We start from the raw sequence: 18789 nt of genomic DNA on the forward strand, positions 1-18789 counted from the left end.
TGCCGGAAGTGGTTAAATCCGTAGTGTGTGTTTTTTCGGATTGCATTTTTCAGAAAGCTTTTAGCCTGTTGTAACGTCCAAAAATAATCATTTTGATATGATATTTTAGATATATCAATTTTATATGGAGTCCCGGAACATCCGTATATATACAAACATCCGTGGATCTTGTTCTCGGTGCTTATTGTCACATTTGATTTACATTCGAAAGATCTCAATTATAATTTTTATGAAAATTTATTAATGGATAACCTTATAACATAATAAACAACTTCGTTGCATTTACAAAAATCTTTCTAATTTTGCAGATTAAATCGGAACTTAACGGAAAAACTGAGATTTGATTTTCTAGAACGTAGAGAACAAAAGTAGAACCATAGCGTTAATATGCTTTAATTTAAATGGATTCTACAAACGTAAGAATTTTACATTAAAAAAATAAAAGCTGTAAATGGGAGCATAAATAATCAAAGCGGTTTTCATTAGGAGAAGCTAGTACTGAAAATTATCTCCAGGACGAATTCTTTAGTGTAGAAACTAACGTTTAAACGAAACACGTTGCATACATTTACTCCATAAAATTCGATTTAATTTGAAAAGACAGTAAAAAAAAAAGTACAATAGTTAATAATGAGGTATTTATTTCACATCACTGTTTAATTGAATAGCCGCATATAAAACAAACATTCTGTTCCAAAACGGGCAAACTTCATTTCCGGTACAAAATAAAATGTCCACGGGTGCGTGATTAAACAAAACACGTGCAGATTTCAACTGTACAACTTAACCAAAACTTTATTTTATATAAACATTTGGCAATTTATCATTATTTAAACACAAACTAGTTTCGATTTTATGTACAAAATCTCAATATAAATATATATAATATAGTGATTCAATTTTTTACATTCGAGTGTCCATAAATATAGCTTGACATTGGATGTTAAAAATTATAAAAATGTTGTTAGAACAAAGAAAAGAAGAAAAATTCCAACAATTACATCGTCGATTAAAACAAACAGTCCATCACTGGATTAATTTTTAAAATTTCCGATACAGATATGGCCAGTAATCGTGCTAAAATTTAATTATCATCCTGATATTTTTCCATTCCGTCTATTCTGTAGCATTAATTAACTAGATTTAAATAAGATTCTCTCTATAATAACTTAAGACGTTAAAACATTCTATTTGTAGATCTATTACTAAATTTTGAATACTTTTCTTCCGAGAAAACATATTCAGAATGGACTAAGGAGGAAATTTTTAATTTTCGTCCAAGAAGAACATAAGCCAGTGTAAGTTCAAACATTTACAGTCCAAGTCGATTTAAAAAAGAACATATAAATTGTTTCCGGTAGATTTTGATAAATTCACGATTTTAAATCGTAGGAAACTGTAACTTTTTCCTGCAGCGACACCCTTCTCTTGATACTGTCTTTAGAAGGTTTGAGGATGCTGCCTAATTTCCATCTGACGTCGGGAGGAACCGCGGTGTCTCTTTCTTCGTCCTTCTCCTCTTCTCCGAAAACGGTCTCGTTGATGCCCAGACTGTTCAGGCTGACGGAACTGTTGGAGAAGATGGGGTTCGGCTGCATGTCCGTCCGCATGATCTCGGCCTGCGCCGCGATGTCCGCCAGACTCGAAGATATACTCTGATTGGCCGAATGGGGAGTGCTCTTGGTTTGCGATACCGCCCGCCGTAAATCTTCCACGCTGAAACGTTTGTACAAACGTTAATTACTTGAAAATTTCTTTTATCGATAAAACGAAATGAAGTTTATAAATTTCCTTACCTGTGATGACGACTAGAGGGAAGACTGTTGCATTGCCTGGGCGGCGGAATCTTGTCTTTTTGAGCCTGTCGATGCTTTTCTATTAAGTCACACGCCTTTCCCAGAAGCACGATATTGTTCAGAACTTTAGAACTGACCAAACTGAAAGAAAAAATTGATTATAATTTTAATATTTAAACCGGACAAAAATGCAATATCCCAACTTAAGATTAGAAATGTAGCATTCTAATAATTAATTTATAACACATTTAAGCAAAATTGTGAGGGAATGATCGAGGTTGAATCTAATATAATCGGTTTTAATCAACATTGGTGACAACTCTGGATCTAGTTCTATACGTTAGGTTTTTGGGTGTTCTTATTTGTAATATCTCCTCTATGAGCACGTTTTGATACAGATAAGTTGTCTATATATTTAAAAAAAAAATCGATATTAAATTATTCTCCGAGGACAAATATTTAGCGATTAGGCTAGAACAGTGTGAAACTTTGCATCCTATCGTAATATTTATACACAGTTTCTAGTAATAGAAAACACTTAATATTTAAAACTGAAAAATCATATTTAACTAAAATTGCAAGTGCTTTTGGATTATTATTATTTTGGGTTGAAAAATTCAAATTAGCTGAGAATCGTGTATATTTTATAATTTAAAAATTTATATACAAGGTGCTTAGTAAAATGTTAACAAGTTTCTTCCATATTAGTGTTGGCAAGTTGTCTTTTGCATAGTTCTCAAAAAAGTATGGCTCTTCTACCCTTGTCATAGAGACTGAGTATCTTTACATATAAATGTTAACTATTACTTTGTTTTTTCTGTTTTTTTTTTTTTAAACACTCCTAACTTAGAAGTATATACAATCACAGCAATAACTGAATGTTAATTGAAAAGTAAAAATCAATATATTTATTTGAAATCTATATAAGATTTTATTTGCTCTTACCACAGATACAGGACGAAAAGCGATACGATTCCGATGGTTCCGGATATTGTCACGGAGCCGTTTACCACTCGGAACACCAAAGCACCTAGAGGCAGGGGAATGAAGCCCATCCTCCTCGATAATAAATCCAGATGATCCGAAAAAGCCTAAAAATCAGTTAACACAAATTGAAAAGGTTTTATTTTCTTTTATACTAAACAATTGCTAATGTAAATAACGTAAAATACCAGTTCTGGATTTTGTTGCATAGTCAGTGTGAGTAATCTATTAAAATTCCAGTTTTAATTAAACAATACATTATAAAATAAAAATATTTGAAAAACAGTTATTTAAAGTTAATTAAAATTATTTTAAATTCTCTAGTTCTGGAGTGATACATTGTTTTCTGGTATAAATTTTGAAACAAATACGATTTTAATTACTCTATTTGTTAAAATTTCTCCCTCATCTGTAATTCAGTGCCTTCCTCAGCTTAGTTCTAAGCAATCACTTCTTAAGTAATTTTAAAACGTCTTAATCCTATGCAACAAAGTCTAGAATTAAAAAATAGTAAAGCTTTTGCTGAATAACTATTACAAGTACTTACATTGAAGTTTCTACCAATAAAATTAATAAAATGCTACAATGCATAACATTTTGATTTTAATTTTAAAATACTTGATGTATTAAACTTACATTTTTTAATTTACTGCTTGCTAAATCATAGGCCAAGCTGATAGTATAATCTCTATATACCTAGAACATAAAAATTATGAATGAATTAGAAATATTAAAATTATTGAAAATTTCAATAGAAAGATGTCCTTTATTATAATCAAATGCAGTAATGATGATCTTTCTGTGGGTTTATCATTTGATCCATTTCAAACTTTACTTGACAGAATAAATAATAATAAAAGGTACCACTAAAAATTTTAATCCAAGCTATAATATGGCTAATTGATTATAAAGGTAAATAGTGCATAGCATAATTGGATCCAGATTAATTAATTTAAAATATTTAAAGAATTGATCAATTTGTTTCTAATTATAAAATTAAAAATAATAGGTAACTTAATTTGCCTATCTTTAGTCCAAATTATATAATATCTTTATAATTAATTACACCAATTAAAATCTGATGGTATTGTTTGTTTATCCCTATTTTTATTTTCAGAAATGATTAGTATTAAGATTCAACTTATAAAAAATTGTGTAGAATATAAATATAACAAAATATCTTTTATTCAAATTATAATAATGTTCTGTATAGACATCAAAGTAGTCTTTCTAAAATGTGATACTTTCAAGAGAAATGAAACTCAGACTGTAATTTGAATATTTTCTCTATTATTTATATGCAAACTTAAAGACATATCTATTGATTGAATTTTACAAACAAACATAGGTATTTGCCATAGATGATCATCATCATTTAAGATAAAACATAGTTATAATAGCTATGAAATTTATAATAACCATGTTTTAGTATTTGCTCTCATGCATAATGGAATAAGTAGAACAATATCAAAACTAAAAAGTTTTATTCAAAAAGTTATTTACATTACAATTCAAATTTTTTTTTTTACATTGATGCGAGTATTCAAATTATCAATTTAGACGTGACTTAATTTTATTTACTTGATAGACTAAAATTTGTGCATCAAACAAAAAAGTACACAAAGAACACCCATCAACTTTGATAAATGATTTTTAAGGTAAAGAAAATAAGTCAAAATCAGAAACCACCATATGATAATTTGGTATAAAAGATGATTCACAGATGCATAAGAGAAAAGTATGGCGAGCATCTAATCGTCATATACTTTTAAATGTTTCATCATTCATCAACAAACTTCTTGGGAAACTGAAGTAATAACTCAGTGTTCTATCAGAATACATTACTTTCAGTAAGTAAATAACTTTTGTAAACTCTCTTTCTCTCTCACATTGTATCATTAGTAAAAATCTGTTATTAAGCATGGAATATAAGTATAAATAAAATTTAAATCACCAAGTCATCTTTGTTAGGAATGTGGCTGTTATGTGTGAAAATGTTTATCTCCTGGTCCTCTGACAGGTATAGTGTGACATACGAGGGCACTGTTTGTTTGTTCTAGTTGACAATGACCCTCTAAGTTGTTACTACTTATGTAACATGTGTGTTCCTTATGTAACACGTGTGTCCCTTATGTAACACGTGTGTCCCTTATGTAACACGTGTGTCCCCCTGTAAGTGTTGTGCGTCTGTAGTCTTCATGGGGTAAAGACGTGTAGAAGTTTCGTCCGTCTCCCGCATATATCCTTGCTGGCTCAATATATCCGACTTAACGAACAAATATTACAAACAAAAGGTTATGGGCCCAGAAATGTCTTCCAAATAACCAAGGACAGTAATAGATTTTTTTGTTCAATTTGGTACTGGATTTATCTGAGATTTGGTGGGATCCGATAAACAACATGCGAGATGGAGAATCTACATGGAGATATGTTCACAAAGGAAGGTTTCGTCAACTTTCAAAAACTGGATGGTTCATCCAATTTATCATCGTGGCAATTCAACGTAAAAATGCTGTTGATGAAGGAAGATCTGTGGGCAGCGATCGAGACGCCAGTAACAGATCGAGAACCTACGGCAAAGGAAAAAAGTTGTGATCGAAGGGCATTAGGAACAATAGCCCTGACAGTTGGGGACCATGTTAAAGTCGATATCCAACACTGTCAAGTGCAAAGGAAGCATGGGATACAATAGCAAATCTCTACGAAGATAAGAGTATTCTGAGAAGGCTGCAAATAAAAAGGGAACTTTACTCCATGGATTTTAACACATGTTCAGGTATGACTGCTTATATTAACAAAATACAAACTCTCATTGACCAGTTGAGGAAAATCGGTTGTGTAATCGATGATCAGGAGCATGCCGAACTATTATTAATGCATTTACCGGAGGAATACAATAGTTTAGTGACCAATCTAGCGATAGCCGCAGACATAAAATTAACCTCAGTTGCAGTTAAATCTAAACTGCAGCAACAGGCTGCCAGAAAAAATGAATGTACTAGTACTAATGAGTCAAAAGTATTTAGTGCAACAAGAAATCGTTTCGATAGAAGAAACACTGGTATCAAACAAAAGTATGACGATACAAAAATCTTTAATGGAAAATGCTACAAATATGGACATAAGGCATCGCAATGTTACAGTGAAACAAATCCGAACGAGAAAAATCGGATAGTGTTATGTTCAATTAAAAACAAAAGTGTTGACACACATAACTCTGATTGGATTATAGACAGTGGCAGCGCTCATCATTTAAGTTATGCTCGTGAGCTTTTCGTAAAGTTCAGACCAGCCAATCACGTGATATATGTGGCAAACGATTCAACTTTAAAAGTCGCAGGTNGAGATGAGTTTATAATTAAAAAATATGTATATAATCAGAGTTTCATTTATTGGAGTTTTAATCTCTTTAAATTCGCCCTTAATTAAAGAAGACCAGAGTACGGTCAAAAATGTTCGTTTTCTATTAAAGGTGTCAATACTGGGCTTTTAATGTTTACGAGAGTTAATTGTTTGCATTCCAGTATTTATGTAAGAAGTTATTTATCCCTTAATTATAGTTTATCAGTAAATAAATATTATTTCAAAGAAATAAAGGAATTTGAATTACTATACAGTTTATATTAAACTCTAAGTTCAATGAGTTTGTTTCATCATACAGTATAAATTTCATTTGAAGAAAGACCATTTATTATTATTATTATTACTGCTACTGTACAATTTGAGTTAAATTCTCATATATCTTTTACTTTCAGCTAATTTTGGTAACTAAATTTCTTAATTTTATAAATTTCATGTTAACTATTTGATAAAATGGATGAAATAATTGAATATAATCATGATATATCATCAAAAAAAGGAAGACAAGACAATATTTGGTATATCAATGAACATTCTATATGGCCAGTAAAAAATATTTGTGTGAGTATAAAATCTTTTCATCATTTTCTTATTAAATATAAAATAACATTAATCCTAATTTTCATTTATATAAAATTACAGAATGCAATGCTAATAGATTTTGAAAGCATTTCAAGTTAAAGATTGTGAAATTATTTATCAACAGTTGGCTATAAAAACATTACACAGTCCTATAGAAGCTGTAATAGACATTTATATAGATTCTGTTAAAAAGTATCAATTATTGGTGAAAGATCCATGGCAAGTTGATTTTGATTTTACTACCTAAAAAATTCATGGATTAAATTTTATAGATGAAAAATAATTGGATATAACTGGCTGGATTGAACATAAATTATTTCACAATGTATAAGTTTTGTAAATTACTCATAATAAATTATTTTTATTTAAAGGTGAACAGATAGAAAAATTCTTTTTAAAAAATGGAACTACAATTATTTAGACACCGAAGTTCTTGGGTGTCCAAGATCAGATATTTAAAAAATTGTTATCATCACAAACATTTTAAAAAGCATTGTTCTCTTTGCTATATTCTTAATTGAACAAAAAATACTTATTTTCAAAAACAATACATTAAATAATTATTTATTAAATACCTATAAAATTTATATTTGTTACTTATTATATTTAACTATTTCATACATTTTTAACTTGTAATTAAAACCTATTATAAATATAATTATATATTTATATTTTTTTAAATTTTTTGCATTTTTATTTTACACAAATAAATTTATTTATTTTTTCACAAATTTTAGCTAAAATATATATTAAACATTGAGACTACAGTAGAACCTCGATTATCCGGACTAATTGGGGATGAAGGTAGTCCGGATAAGGAAAAATCCGGATAATCGAAACAGATACTTTAATTTGCCTTTTAATGATAATACAACACGTTTTCTTTTCGATGAAATATCGGTAATATTAAAAGTAAATACCGTATTTAAATCGTGATCAAATTTTCAAGAAACAAACGTTCGTATTGAATTTAGACTACTACTGACCAGCGCTAACAGACTACCTATTGTTTAAAAGGCCCTCTGGTGGCGCAAGAAGACGGATTTTATAAAATAAAAAGCAGTTGAAACTGCATTTTTATGAATAAAAATTTGACAAACTATTTATCGTTTTATGACGAGTAAAATTTTTTCGTCGCGTTCGCGGCTTTTAAGTAATGCATAAACCTTCGAGGCGCGAGGCCCTTCGGACCGCGAGGCATAGGCGGTGGCCCACGTCGTCCATGCCTTACGCCGCCCTTGGTCATAGAAATGATGTAATTTGAATATAAATTATTTATAAATACGTATGTCAAGTTATATTTTTATTACTACGTAAAATATATTTAAGAGTTTACGACCACTGTGCCGGGTGAGACGTTGTTGAAACAAAAAATGTTATGCATTCCATCACGTACATAAACAGTGTCGTAATTCGCCAAGTGCAAATCAGCAAATTCGTAAAATTTTTGTTTATTTTGAACAATCCGGATAATCGAAAATCCGGATAATGGAGGTTCTACTGTATTTACAAATGATAACTTCTGATGTTTTGAAATAATTTTCCAACAATGTCATTATTGATTCATTTAACTTTGGATATTCACTAATTGATTGCATATTTAATTTATGTGTATAGGCTAAAATAAATTGTTCATTTAGTATTTGTTAGCAATAAAATCCCAATGTAAATACTTATTAAATTCATATATAAAAGCAATGGATAATCATTGATATTTACTAACTATAGTGATAATATTATTCTTCCAAAATATTTTAGTTAATAAAAATCAAGTATTACAACTTTAGCAGATATATATTAATAATTCTCAACCACACCTCCTCAATATCTTTGAATTTAAGTATAAATAAGGAGTAATTTTTTCATCAGAATCAAGAAGTTTCAACAATTAGCAAACCTCAACATTCAATAAGATGAATTGTAAGTATATTTTTCATATACATCTATATCCAATTGATATATTTTAAAAAATTTAATTCCAGCTTCCCAAAAATTCTCAAGTGGTAAGTATTAAAATAAATTTTAATAAACAGTTTTCTTTGTATATATTTAATTGATATTTTAATATAGATTAAATTTCAACTCTCAAAAATGTTTGAAGGGTTAGTGTTAATAAATTTGATAATTAAACAGAATATATTAAACTTTGCCTTATTGTTAAAATATTATTTCAAATTGTTATGTTTTAATTTACTCGACAAATTTTTATTTTAAAATATTATTACAAATTAGCACAACTTAATAATTAAATGAAATATAATAATTAATTAAAATAAGTTTAATATAAAATTAAGATTTGTGATCAGTATGTGTCAAACCACTACTACTAATGTTATAACAATAATTTTTGAGTGAAAAATGGATAACAAAAGTAATGATAGAAGATATTTATTATGATGCAAAAATAGCTCTAGTAGTACAAATAATGACTAGAAATTGTCATTATTTTATGATGATAAACCATTATGGCCCAATTCTAACAATGAAGACAAATTAGAATTTTTCCTTTTTTTTCTTTTTTGCTGTGGAGTTGTAAAATCTACTGACTCCAACCAGTACAGACTTGTTACCAGAATAGGCCTGGGAATTCTGATTTAATCATGTGACCTCAGAATAAAAGCTTCAATAAATAGAGTTCTAATAAAGATAGAACATAGAAACTTTTTATTCCAAAGCTAAAAGACTAAAGAAAAGTCTTTTAGCTAAGTAATAATGTAGTCAATATATAAATATGTATTATATATATATAACAGCTATAAAAGTAAAAATTAACAGAGGGAAAGTGTAGCGATCAGTCAAAAAAATGATCCTCTCCCAAATTTTTATATTTTTGGACTCAGGACAACTTGAAATGTTGCAATATGAAAAAGATTTGGAGGTTTTTTCCTGTATGTATGGATGTTTGAATGTGTGTGGGGGGCACGATTTGTTCACCCTGTTTGAAGCTTAATAGAGAGGTTGAGGCACACGTTTTAAACGTGTACGTGTGACATTCGGCGCCGCTTTCCCGTAAGCCTAAAAGTTTGACAATGGTGTTTGGATAGTCGGTGTAATCATGCTCGACATTCCAAACACCATCGTCAAACTTTTAGGCTTACGGGAAAGCAGCGCCGAACGTCACACGTACACGTTTAAAACGTGCGCCTCAACCTCTCTAATAACTTCTGTTGTTTTTGAATCAGAGTCATATGGTTTAACACGGGTTATTATCCTGTAAAGACTTTAGAAATGTTAATTTTCTTGTATTCCAATATCTATACTATTACTTTTTTGTACTCCAATATAAAGTGGAAGTTGTATGTGACATAAAAAGTGATTTCCAAGACAAAACCATAATAACCCAAACTAGATTTGCCTTGACAAAAATATTTGTGATCTAATTTCAAATGGAAACTTAATACTGCCATATTGTATTTCCATTAGTACTATATAAATATTATCTTTCTCAGATTCTGATAAAACATCATTGCAACAAGAACTTTTACAAGAGCATCTGATGTTAAGTTTAGAAATGCTTAAACAAAAAATTAAAAAATTCATTATAAAATCAATTAAAATTGACAAATTATACTAACTGGAATACAGATGAACATTTATGATATGTGATTTTTTCAAATGACAGAATATCTACTTACTTCATAGGATATTTCATTAAATCTTGTTATAAAAGCATGCTTAATCCAATCAACTAGCACTTCTGCAATCAGTACTAACACACAATCTGGCAGCAACACCCAAAACTGTTCTAAAGAAAAGAAATAAATAAAATTTTGCATTATTGAAAGATTTTGATTAAAAAACTCATATAGACAGTTCTGTTTTAAAATTAGGAAAAATTTATCTCTACAAACCTGCAATATTTTTATAACAGAATCTGTGACAGTTCGAAAATATCTTTGTTACAAACTTTAAGCAAAAATCAATTCTAAAAAAATATTTTATGCAACAAAAGTTGCAAGAATAATTAAATGCTTAAAGTTCCTAAGGATAAAAATAAAAACTGGCTGTGGCACATTATTAAAATGAACAGTAATACAGTGTACTTCTGAGAAGCTTTTCCATTATTTATAGTCAAAATTTGTCATCATTCCAGTGTAACACAATCATCCTATTCATAATAAGATTGAAGTATTATATTATAAAATACCTGTTTTACCTATGAATCATATTGGTGTTTAGCTTATTTTCTAATACGAAAGAGAAGGAATGTATCATTACCATTAAATAAAGAAACAACTGATAAGAAAACAAGTAGAATAAGGCAAAATAAAAGTTTTACAACTTCATTAATTTGTAGAAGCTTCTATATGAAATTTTTGTGTGTAGATAAAATTGATTAAATTTTACAGTACAAAGACACAATACAAAATAAAGAAAACAGATACTGGAATGTATGATCCCTTCAGTCATTGTGAGAAAATCAAAATTCCCATGCACCCTTGTAAGTAGAATATAAGATGAAATATTCAATACAATTCAACTGATATTTATGAGAAAATATTCTTTTTTTTTTTTTTTTGAAATACATAAATACATAAATAAGAAAATATTCTCTTTTATTTTTATTTTGGTTTAATGCTTAGAAATGTATGAATTTTGTATCCTCTCTATTTTGTGATCTGAAATCAGCAAAGGAACTAAAGATCCTATAATGCAATCCTTGTTTGACAACAAGTATTATCAATTTGAAAAAAATAATTCAAAATGGCTACATTTCTCAAATCACTGAGTGAACAAATAATCATTGCCTTTGACTCCATGTTATAATTAGCTATTCTAAGCAATTTTAGTACTATTCAATACGATAGCTTTTTACAATATTTTACAATCTATAAGACTAATAACTATTAATATTTGAATAATTATACATAAAAACATCTGTTGCAAAAATAAAAAAATTATTAACTGTATATGTTGATATTCCAAAAACCTTTCATTCTAATCAACAATACTAGAATAAAACATCAAATAATTAAAAGCATAAAAGAAAAATGAATATCAATCTATACTGACATACACTAGAGCTATGTATAGTATTAATTCATTTAATATCTATACCAGCATTTCTCAATCTTCTTGCTCACGTAACCCAATATATTTGTTTCTACTGATTCCACAAGCCAAATGTTTACTAAGTTTTTTAAAAAGTTTGTATTATAAAACTGGTTTTAAAATACAAAATTTTAAAAACTCTTCACTATATATTATATAACAAAATAAAATTATGCATTATTCATAATAACTTCTGTGTGTGAAATGTAACATTGAGAACATTTCTATTAATTAAGAAAGGCTCTGGCCAATTTCAATTTGTAACTAATAACTTACTACAATTTCAATTTTTATTATTGAAATTTAACTATTAAAAAATGTAAGACTGATGATTGTAAAGTAAATAGACTTTTTAAAACTTATTCAGGAGTCTATTCAATGGAGGATTATCATCACCCTTAAGTGAACGCTCCCACCAGCCTCTGGTTGTTGCATCCAATTTAAATTGAATAATGAACATAAATAATATGCTTGAAAACTTGTCTACATTAAAATTTAGAGCTTCTAAGGATCTAATACACTCTGTAGTCGATTAAACAAAATTGTAACACGTGTCAGGTGTGTTTGTTATCTAGCATTGATGTATTCAGTCCACAGCTCTGTCATATGTGTCAGATGTCTTATGTAACTGTAGATTTAAGAATGCGGGGTGAGATCTTTCTGCCTAGTGCTCAGTGCGTTTTACCTGTCAATGTGTCTGCCATGTTGTTTTGCCAGCGGATATTAGTAGCATTTGTGCCAGCAGACTGAGAGGTTGTTCTTGAAAAACTGCGCTTTTTATTACGTGAGTAGCATCTTTTATTGTTTTTTAGTTAATTTGTAATTAGTAGGTACTTCAATTTATTGCACTAATGTAATTTTTTTTCTCTTTAAAGATATTTAGCCTATGACAGACTATAGTGATTATGTCTCTATCTGAAGAAAGTTTTTTTTGTCAAACATAAAAAAGACGGAGATACATCAGTGTAGAGCCATTTTTTGGTCGCTAAAGATAGCACAACAGCACAGTGTAAATACTGCTCAGCTATATTAAAAACTTTAGAAGGGTCAACCAAAGGATTACATACTCATCTTTCAACTAAACATGACAAAAAAGTTATTACTGTAAGGCTGTCCTCATCAACTAACCAAAGTGGTGATGGCAAAGAATCACCACCGTTGAAGCGAAAACATAGCTCACTTAATGACTTTTTTGTTAAAACAAACTTTAAACGACGTTTTAGCCTGAATGACAGCCTTAGATGGCTTTTCTTTTAGTGTCTTCGTAACCTCAAAAGATTTGAGAGCGTTGTTATTATCAAAAGGGTATTCAGATTTACCAAAAGCTGCTTCAACAGTTCGTAACCATGTCATCAATTATAGCTACAGAATTAGAAAGCATATAAAAGCTGAATTAACTACTTTAAAAAATGAAGGCCAGCGCTTTAGTTTGAGTTTTGATGAATGAACATCGACTTCTAATAAAAGATACATGAACGCAAATATTCATTCAGAGAAAAAGTTTTGGAGTTTAGGCCTTATTCGTATTGATGTATCTTTGAAGGTGGAGACATGTGTTGATGTTTTAAAACAGCGCCTTTCTCAATTCGATATTTCACTGGATAGCAAAATCGTAGCAATCATAACCGATGGTCCAAGTGTCACGCTCAAAGTCGGAAAACTTGTCAATGCAGAGCACCAACTTTGTTTTGCTCATGGCATTCACTTAGCCGTTTGCAATTTACTTTATAAAAAAAGTATACCCTGTATACCAGATGCTTCTGAAAATGAGTGCACTGAGCTCCACAATGCTAACTCAGATGATGATGACAAAGATCCTGAATCAGGATTAGCCCTTGAAGAAAGAGAAAATTGCCCAGATTTGATGAATGACCAGAACATTGAATGACCAGAACATCAAGGATGTAATAGAACTACTTTGCAAATTTTTTTTATTTTCAAAAGAGCGTCATTAAAGAAGGATACCATTCTTCAAAATTATATGAAGATAGAGTATGGCAAAGAGCTAAGTTTACTGCTTGATTGCAAAACCAGATGGAACAGCCTCTACAGTATGCTTGAGCGTTTTGCTTTTTTGAAAGTTAGCGTCAGAAAGGCACTTATAGATATGAATAATACAGTGCAATTGGAAGAGTTCGATTTTGAACTCGTCGATGAAATCATTAAAGTCTTGGCTCCAGTAAAATTAACTGTAGAAGCACTCTGTCGCACCGATGCAAATTTATGCACAGCTGATGCTGCCCTTAAGTTTCTTTTTAAGCAGTTAAATGACAATAGCTCCGATTTGGCTTCTAAATTCAAGATACATTTACAAAAGCGCATGAAAGATCGCCAAAGAAATGAGTTAAGTGGCGTTTTATGCTACCTACAAAATCCTCATAGTGACAATTTGGCTGACAATGATGAAATAAAGTGTACATTTTCAAGTCCGAGCAAGATCCTGATAAAAAACCAGATTGTTTCATTAATTGAAAGATTAAATGCTAGAGGAAAAACGAAATATGCAAGTCGAGCCTACAAATACAGAAAAATGTGATTTGATGCTCAAAGAAAAGCTTCAGTTGGAAATAGAAAACAGCATGAAAATGATATCTCCTGAAGCATTAAATGAAAATGATTTTTCCAAAATTGTTAAGAAAGAAATGAACCTGTATGAGTCTTCAAATTCTACTCAGAGCTATAACCTAGAGCGGGCTTATAAGTATTTACTAACAATTCTTCCAACTTCCATTGAACCTTAATGCACTTTCTCAGCAGTTGCATATAGGTGCAACAAATTCAGAAGCAGACTTGGTGATGAGACACTGGACGTGTTGTTATTTCTCAGATCAAATTTTTGCAATTCAAATTAGAATGTTCCTATTAGATTAGCTTTCTTTATATTGAAGAAAAATGTAACTGATTAATATTATTTTAAAATACTTTTTGCTAAGAAACTTACTTTACTAGGTTATTACATGAAAGTAGTCTATTTAGTCAATGTTAAGAGATTTTTGTTAATTTTTAACGTTTATTTGCATAGTTTATTACATAAAGGTTTTTTCAATTTATGTAAATTTAAAGAGATCTCAGTGATGCTTGAAAAAGAATAACTTAAACATGAAGACTGAGTGATTTTAAGTCTGGTTAGTCTGACTCTAAGTCTGATTAGTTAGAGTGATTAGATTAGCTAGGTATATACTGTAAAATACATTGATTTTTGTCTAAATTTTAATTATGTTCATTTTTTCTAATTTTGATTTGTTGATTAAAGAGCTGATTTCTGTAAGATTTTTTAATTTTTTATTAACCCTCAATACCGAGATAANTCTCAGCAGCTGCTGAGAAAGCGCATTCAGGTTCGATAAGGTTAATAAGATGTTGTATTTTTTTTTATTAACCTTAGGTCCATAGGTTGCACTAAGGATGTTGTATTAGGAGGAAGAAATTCCAGCTGTATATTTTTGAGATTATCTATTTATATTTTTGATCTATCTATATTTTTGAGATTATGAGGATGTGCAGCACAATTATCAAGAAGCAACAAAATTTTCCTTTGCTTACATTGTAACTCTACATCTCAACTCGCAAGCCACTTCCGAAAAATTTCACAAGTTATCCATGCATTACTGTTGGCATGGTACTCTACTGGTAAACTCTCTATTCTTATCCCCTTAAAGCATCAAAACTTAGCACTTTTTCCTACAATTAGTAGTTTTCGTTTGTCGATAGTTGTCATATTTGCACAGCATAACACAGTAATGCAGTCCATTGCTCTCTTATACCCTGACATTGCAATGTGCTTATAAGATGGAGCCATCTGGCTTAGCAAGATAATAGAGGCCGGTTTCATCAGCATTGTAAATATCATCTGAACATAAATTCTCTAAAAAAGTAGGGATTTTAGTTTTTTGCCACTGTTCAGCACTTACGTTATCTGCACTGTGCTTTTTTGTATTTGATATTGTGTCTTGCTTTCCATCGAGACAACAAACCGTTAGTTGTTTTAAAATCATTGTGGCTTAGCTTTTTAGCAATCTCCTCTGATGCTGATATTTAAGCCTCATCCGCTAACCATAGAAAACCATCAATCTAATGCTTCTTCAACTTCTGGATCTTTTCCATGATGCTTTCTTTTGGATGTTCCTGGAATTTCTTTTTGTAATGCCCACTCCTCACACAGTTAATTTTCTTGTTGTAGGAGATACACAATGGTAGATTTTGGTACACCAGTTATATCAGCAAGTCTACAATGGCTTGTATTCAATGGCTTGCTTTTAATTTTATCCAGCAAAGCAATTTTACTTGAAAATGTAAAATCATTTCTTGGCATCTTGGCAAAGATTTAAGTGATGGAGACAGTCAGTGAAATGGATCCAAACTTGAATTTCCCACTTCTATGCCAGGATTATATAGTTGTCGTCAGCTGACAGCCGACCAATCAGCAGCTTTGCTGGTTATTGCTTTATTCTAAGTTTGCACATCGCATGATGTTTTTCACCAATGTCTCTTCCTTGAGATGCATGTGACACCCATTCAAATTTAACCAATTGTGTTTCTCAACGAATCTCTCCTCCGAAGTGTTCATTACCAGTTAAAATTGACCAATCATGTTCATTACATGATATCATCATTACACCAACAATGATCCAATCCAAAGCAGGGTCAGTAGCTCAAATTCAGGTCTGCCTTGGACAAGATCGTAGTGTGATACGTCCTGCTATGCTGACTCCCCTCTGGAAAGACTGAATTGCTCAAGCAAAAGACACAACTGCTTTGTCTCTGCTAATCGTTAGGCCTAAACAACAATAGTGTACATACTGCTGATATACAGTATTTTTGAAAGATCCATTGCTAAATTATTTTCCTTCTACTGTCCCAATTAACCAGTGGACCAATTAAGCAGAATCCACTGTACATAGTTTACAAAAATTATACAAAAATAAAAAGAATTCTTTGCTCGCGCATATAGGAGATCTAGGTTTCTGAAGTAGTGAAAAATGGATAAAAACCTCATCTTTTATGTGAGTAAATATGATATTTCTGATTTCTAAAACCTTAGAAGTGTTTTAATTTTGAGTGAACAGTTTTAGGATAAAAACATCTTGCTTGCAGATTGATGCAAATCAATTGGAATATTTCATCAAACAGTTGATTTTAAAAATTTAATGTATTTGGATAATGTGAAATAAAATAAAGATTATAGTAATTAATACCTTATTTACATTATATATCTCAAAAGTTTAACCATGATTATCTTGAAAATGTTCTACAATAAATGAAATATAATGCTGTTAGAAATGAAACATTTTATGAATAAACAATTTTTGCCTTCTTAACAAGATCCAGTTTAAAAATAATAACAGAGAAAATAAGCCTGTCCTGTATGAAGATAATAAAAGGAAGAACTTGGTTTAAAATACTTTGTACTGTAAAGGGATTACAGAACTTACATGTGAAGAATAACACTGTTGAAAGTAATGTGCATAACCCTAATGATGGGAACTGTCACTACCAATTGAATAAGCTATGAATCATTTAATTCAATAGTTAGTTTATACTTTAATTAGAGATCCCACACCAGCTTGCTTGCATTACGGATTTTGCCAATGTTCATATAATTATCAGTTGTAACCATTCCTTTTCGGACATTCTATTCAAATGTTGATAATGTGTTCAATCTAAATTTTCGAGCAAAACATTTATAGATCTATTATTATTTACAGATCTGACAATTTGTTGATGATAAAATTTGTAGATATGCAACCCAACTCCCACTTCATCCAATACAGACTATTCGTAACAAATATTTTTTAATGACTGACTAATTCCTAGTGCCACTGCTTGTTTATTTTTTTTTTAATGGGGAAAAGTGTTATATAAAATATTTGGCTTAGATTTGTCATATGTAGAGTAGATAGGAATAAAAATTATTAATATTTTGCATAATATATTTATACAAGTTGAATAGTATAATAAAAATCTGAATAATTAATTAATTATAAACCTACCTTCTTTCCAGTTATATTCCTTCATAGTCTGTATTATAACAATGAAGAGTAAAATCATATAATGAAATCGTTCTCTGACATCACTGCAAGACATGTGGAAGAGATTATTCTTTTCAAATTTTTTAAATACCATACTTTTCAATTCAACAAACTGAAAATTAATAATTGGAATAATAATTATTCAATTATTTATGTATTTAGTTATAACTATATTAAAACTTTAAATAACCAAATTTGATTTTACATCAAATTTGGTTATTTAAATTTTGTAAATAGTTTTTTACAAAATATATGCATTTAAATGATATTTACATAATTACTATTCTAAGTATGCAACTTAAGTTATATTCTAAGATATGGGACAATATTTCAATAGCTGAAATTATTTGACTTTGAATTAAGTTTGAAAATCAAAAATTTTTATGCCTTATGCTAATCAGGGAACATTAAATGGTATTTTGGCACTATATTAAGACTGTTTCTGCATTTTTAATTTATTAATAACTATCTATTAATGTTATGAAAATCTCAGCACCTACACATTATTAAACATTCAATAATGCAATAAAATAAACATTCCACCTTTAATTACAGTCAACTCCCGTATAACACTGTTGATAATTCCGTTTTATATGAATTCCATGTTGTACGAGTCACTTAGATTTTACAAATATGTGAGCCATTCACAGTTCGGCGCACACATTTGTAAAATCTAAGTGACAACATGGAATTCATATAAAACGGAATTATCAACAGTGTTATGGGGGGTTGACTGTAATTGATAAAAGCCATATAAAATTGTTTAAAAATTTACTGTAGTTTTTTACCTATTCTTTTTACTGTATACAATGAAAACATACATTTACTTCTAAAAACCAAAGATACTAGGTGACTGTTTCTTGTTGTTGCTCAAACATGGTTCTCTTTTCCACAAATGATATTTCTTCTGAGAAACACCCACATTTTCTTCTTTAGTTGAGGTTCTTGATCAGTCATATCATCTACAGTCTCTAATTATGTTGTAG

At 29.9% G+C, this 18789-nt stretch overlaps 1 protein-coding gene across 1 annotated transcript in view; it reads right to left on the reverse strand.

Annotated features, from left to right (window-relative positions):
• Positions 1-624: 624 nt before the first annotated feature.
• Positions 625-18789, reverse strand: part of LOC111629567 (transmembrane anterior posterior transformation protein 1-like) — a 45299-nt gene continuing 27134 nt past the window's right edge. Inside the window, exons 5-10 of the mRNA XM_023373480.1 lie at positions 17765-17933; positions 10358-10467; positions 3417-3476; positions 2742-2887; positions 1797-1937; positions 625-1716 (exon numbers count right to left, since the gene is read on the reverse strand). Coding sequence (XP_023229248.1) covers positions 1374-1716; positions 1797-1937; positions 2742-2887; positions 3417-3476; positions 10358-10467; positions 17765-17933 — 969 coding nt within the window. The 3' untranslated portion in view covers positions 625-1373. The remainder of the gene's footprint in view (positions 1717-1796; positions 1938-2741; positions 2888-3416; positions 3477-10357; positions 10468-17764; positions 17934-18789) is intronic.

This window comes from Centruroides sculpturatus, unplaced genomic scaffold (assembly GCF_000671375.1).
Source record: "Centruroides sculpturatus isolate CEXI.00-Female unplaced genomic scaffold, Cexi_2.0 scaffold537, whole genome shotgun sequence".
In the NCBI taxonomy this organism is placed as follows: domain Eukaryota; kingdom Metazoa; phylum Arthropoda; class Arachnida; order Scorpiones; family Buthidae; genus Centruroides; species Centruroides sculpturatus.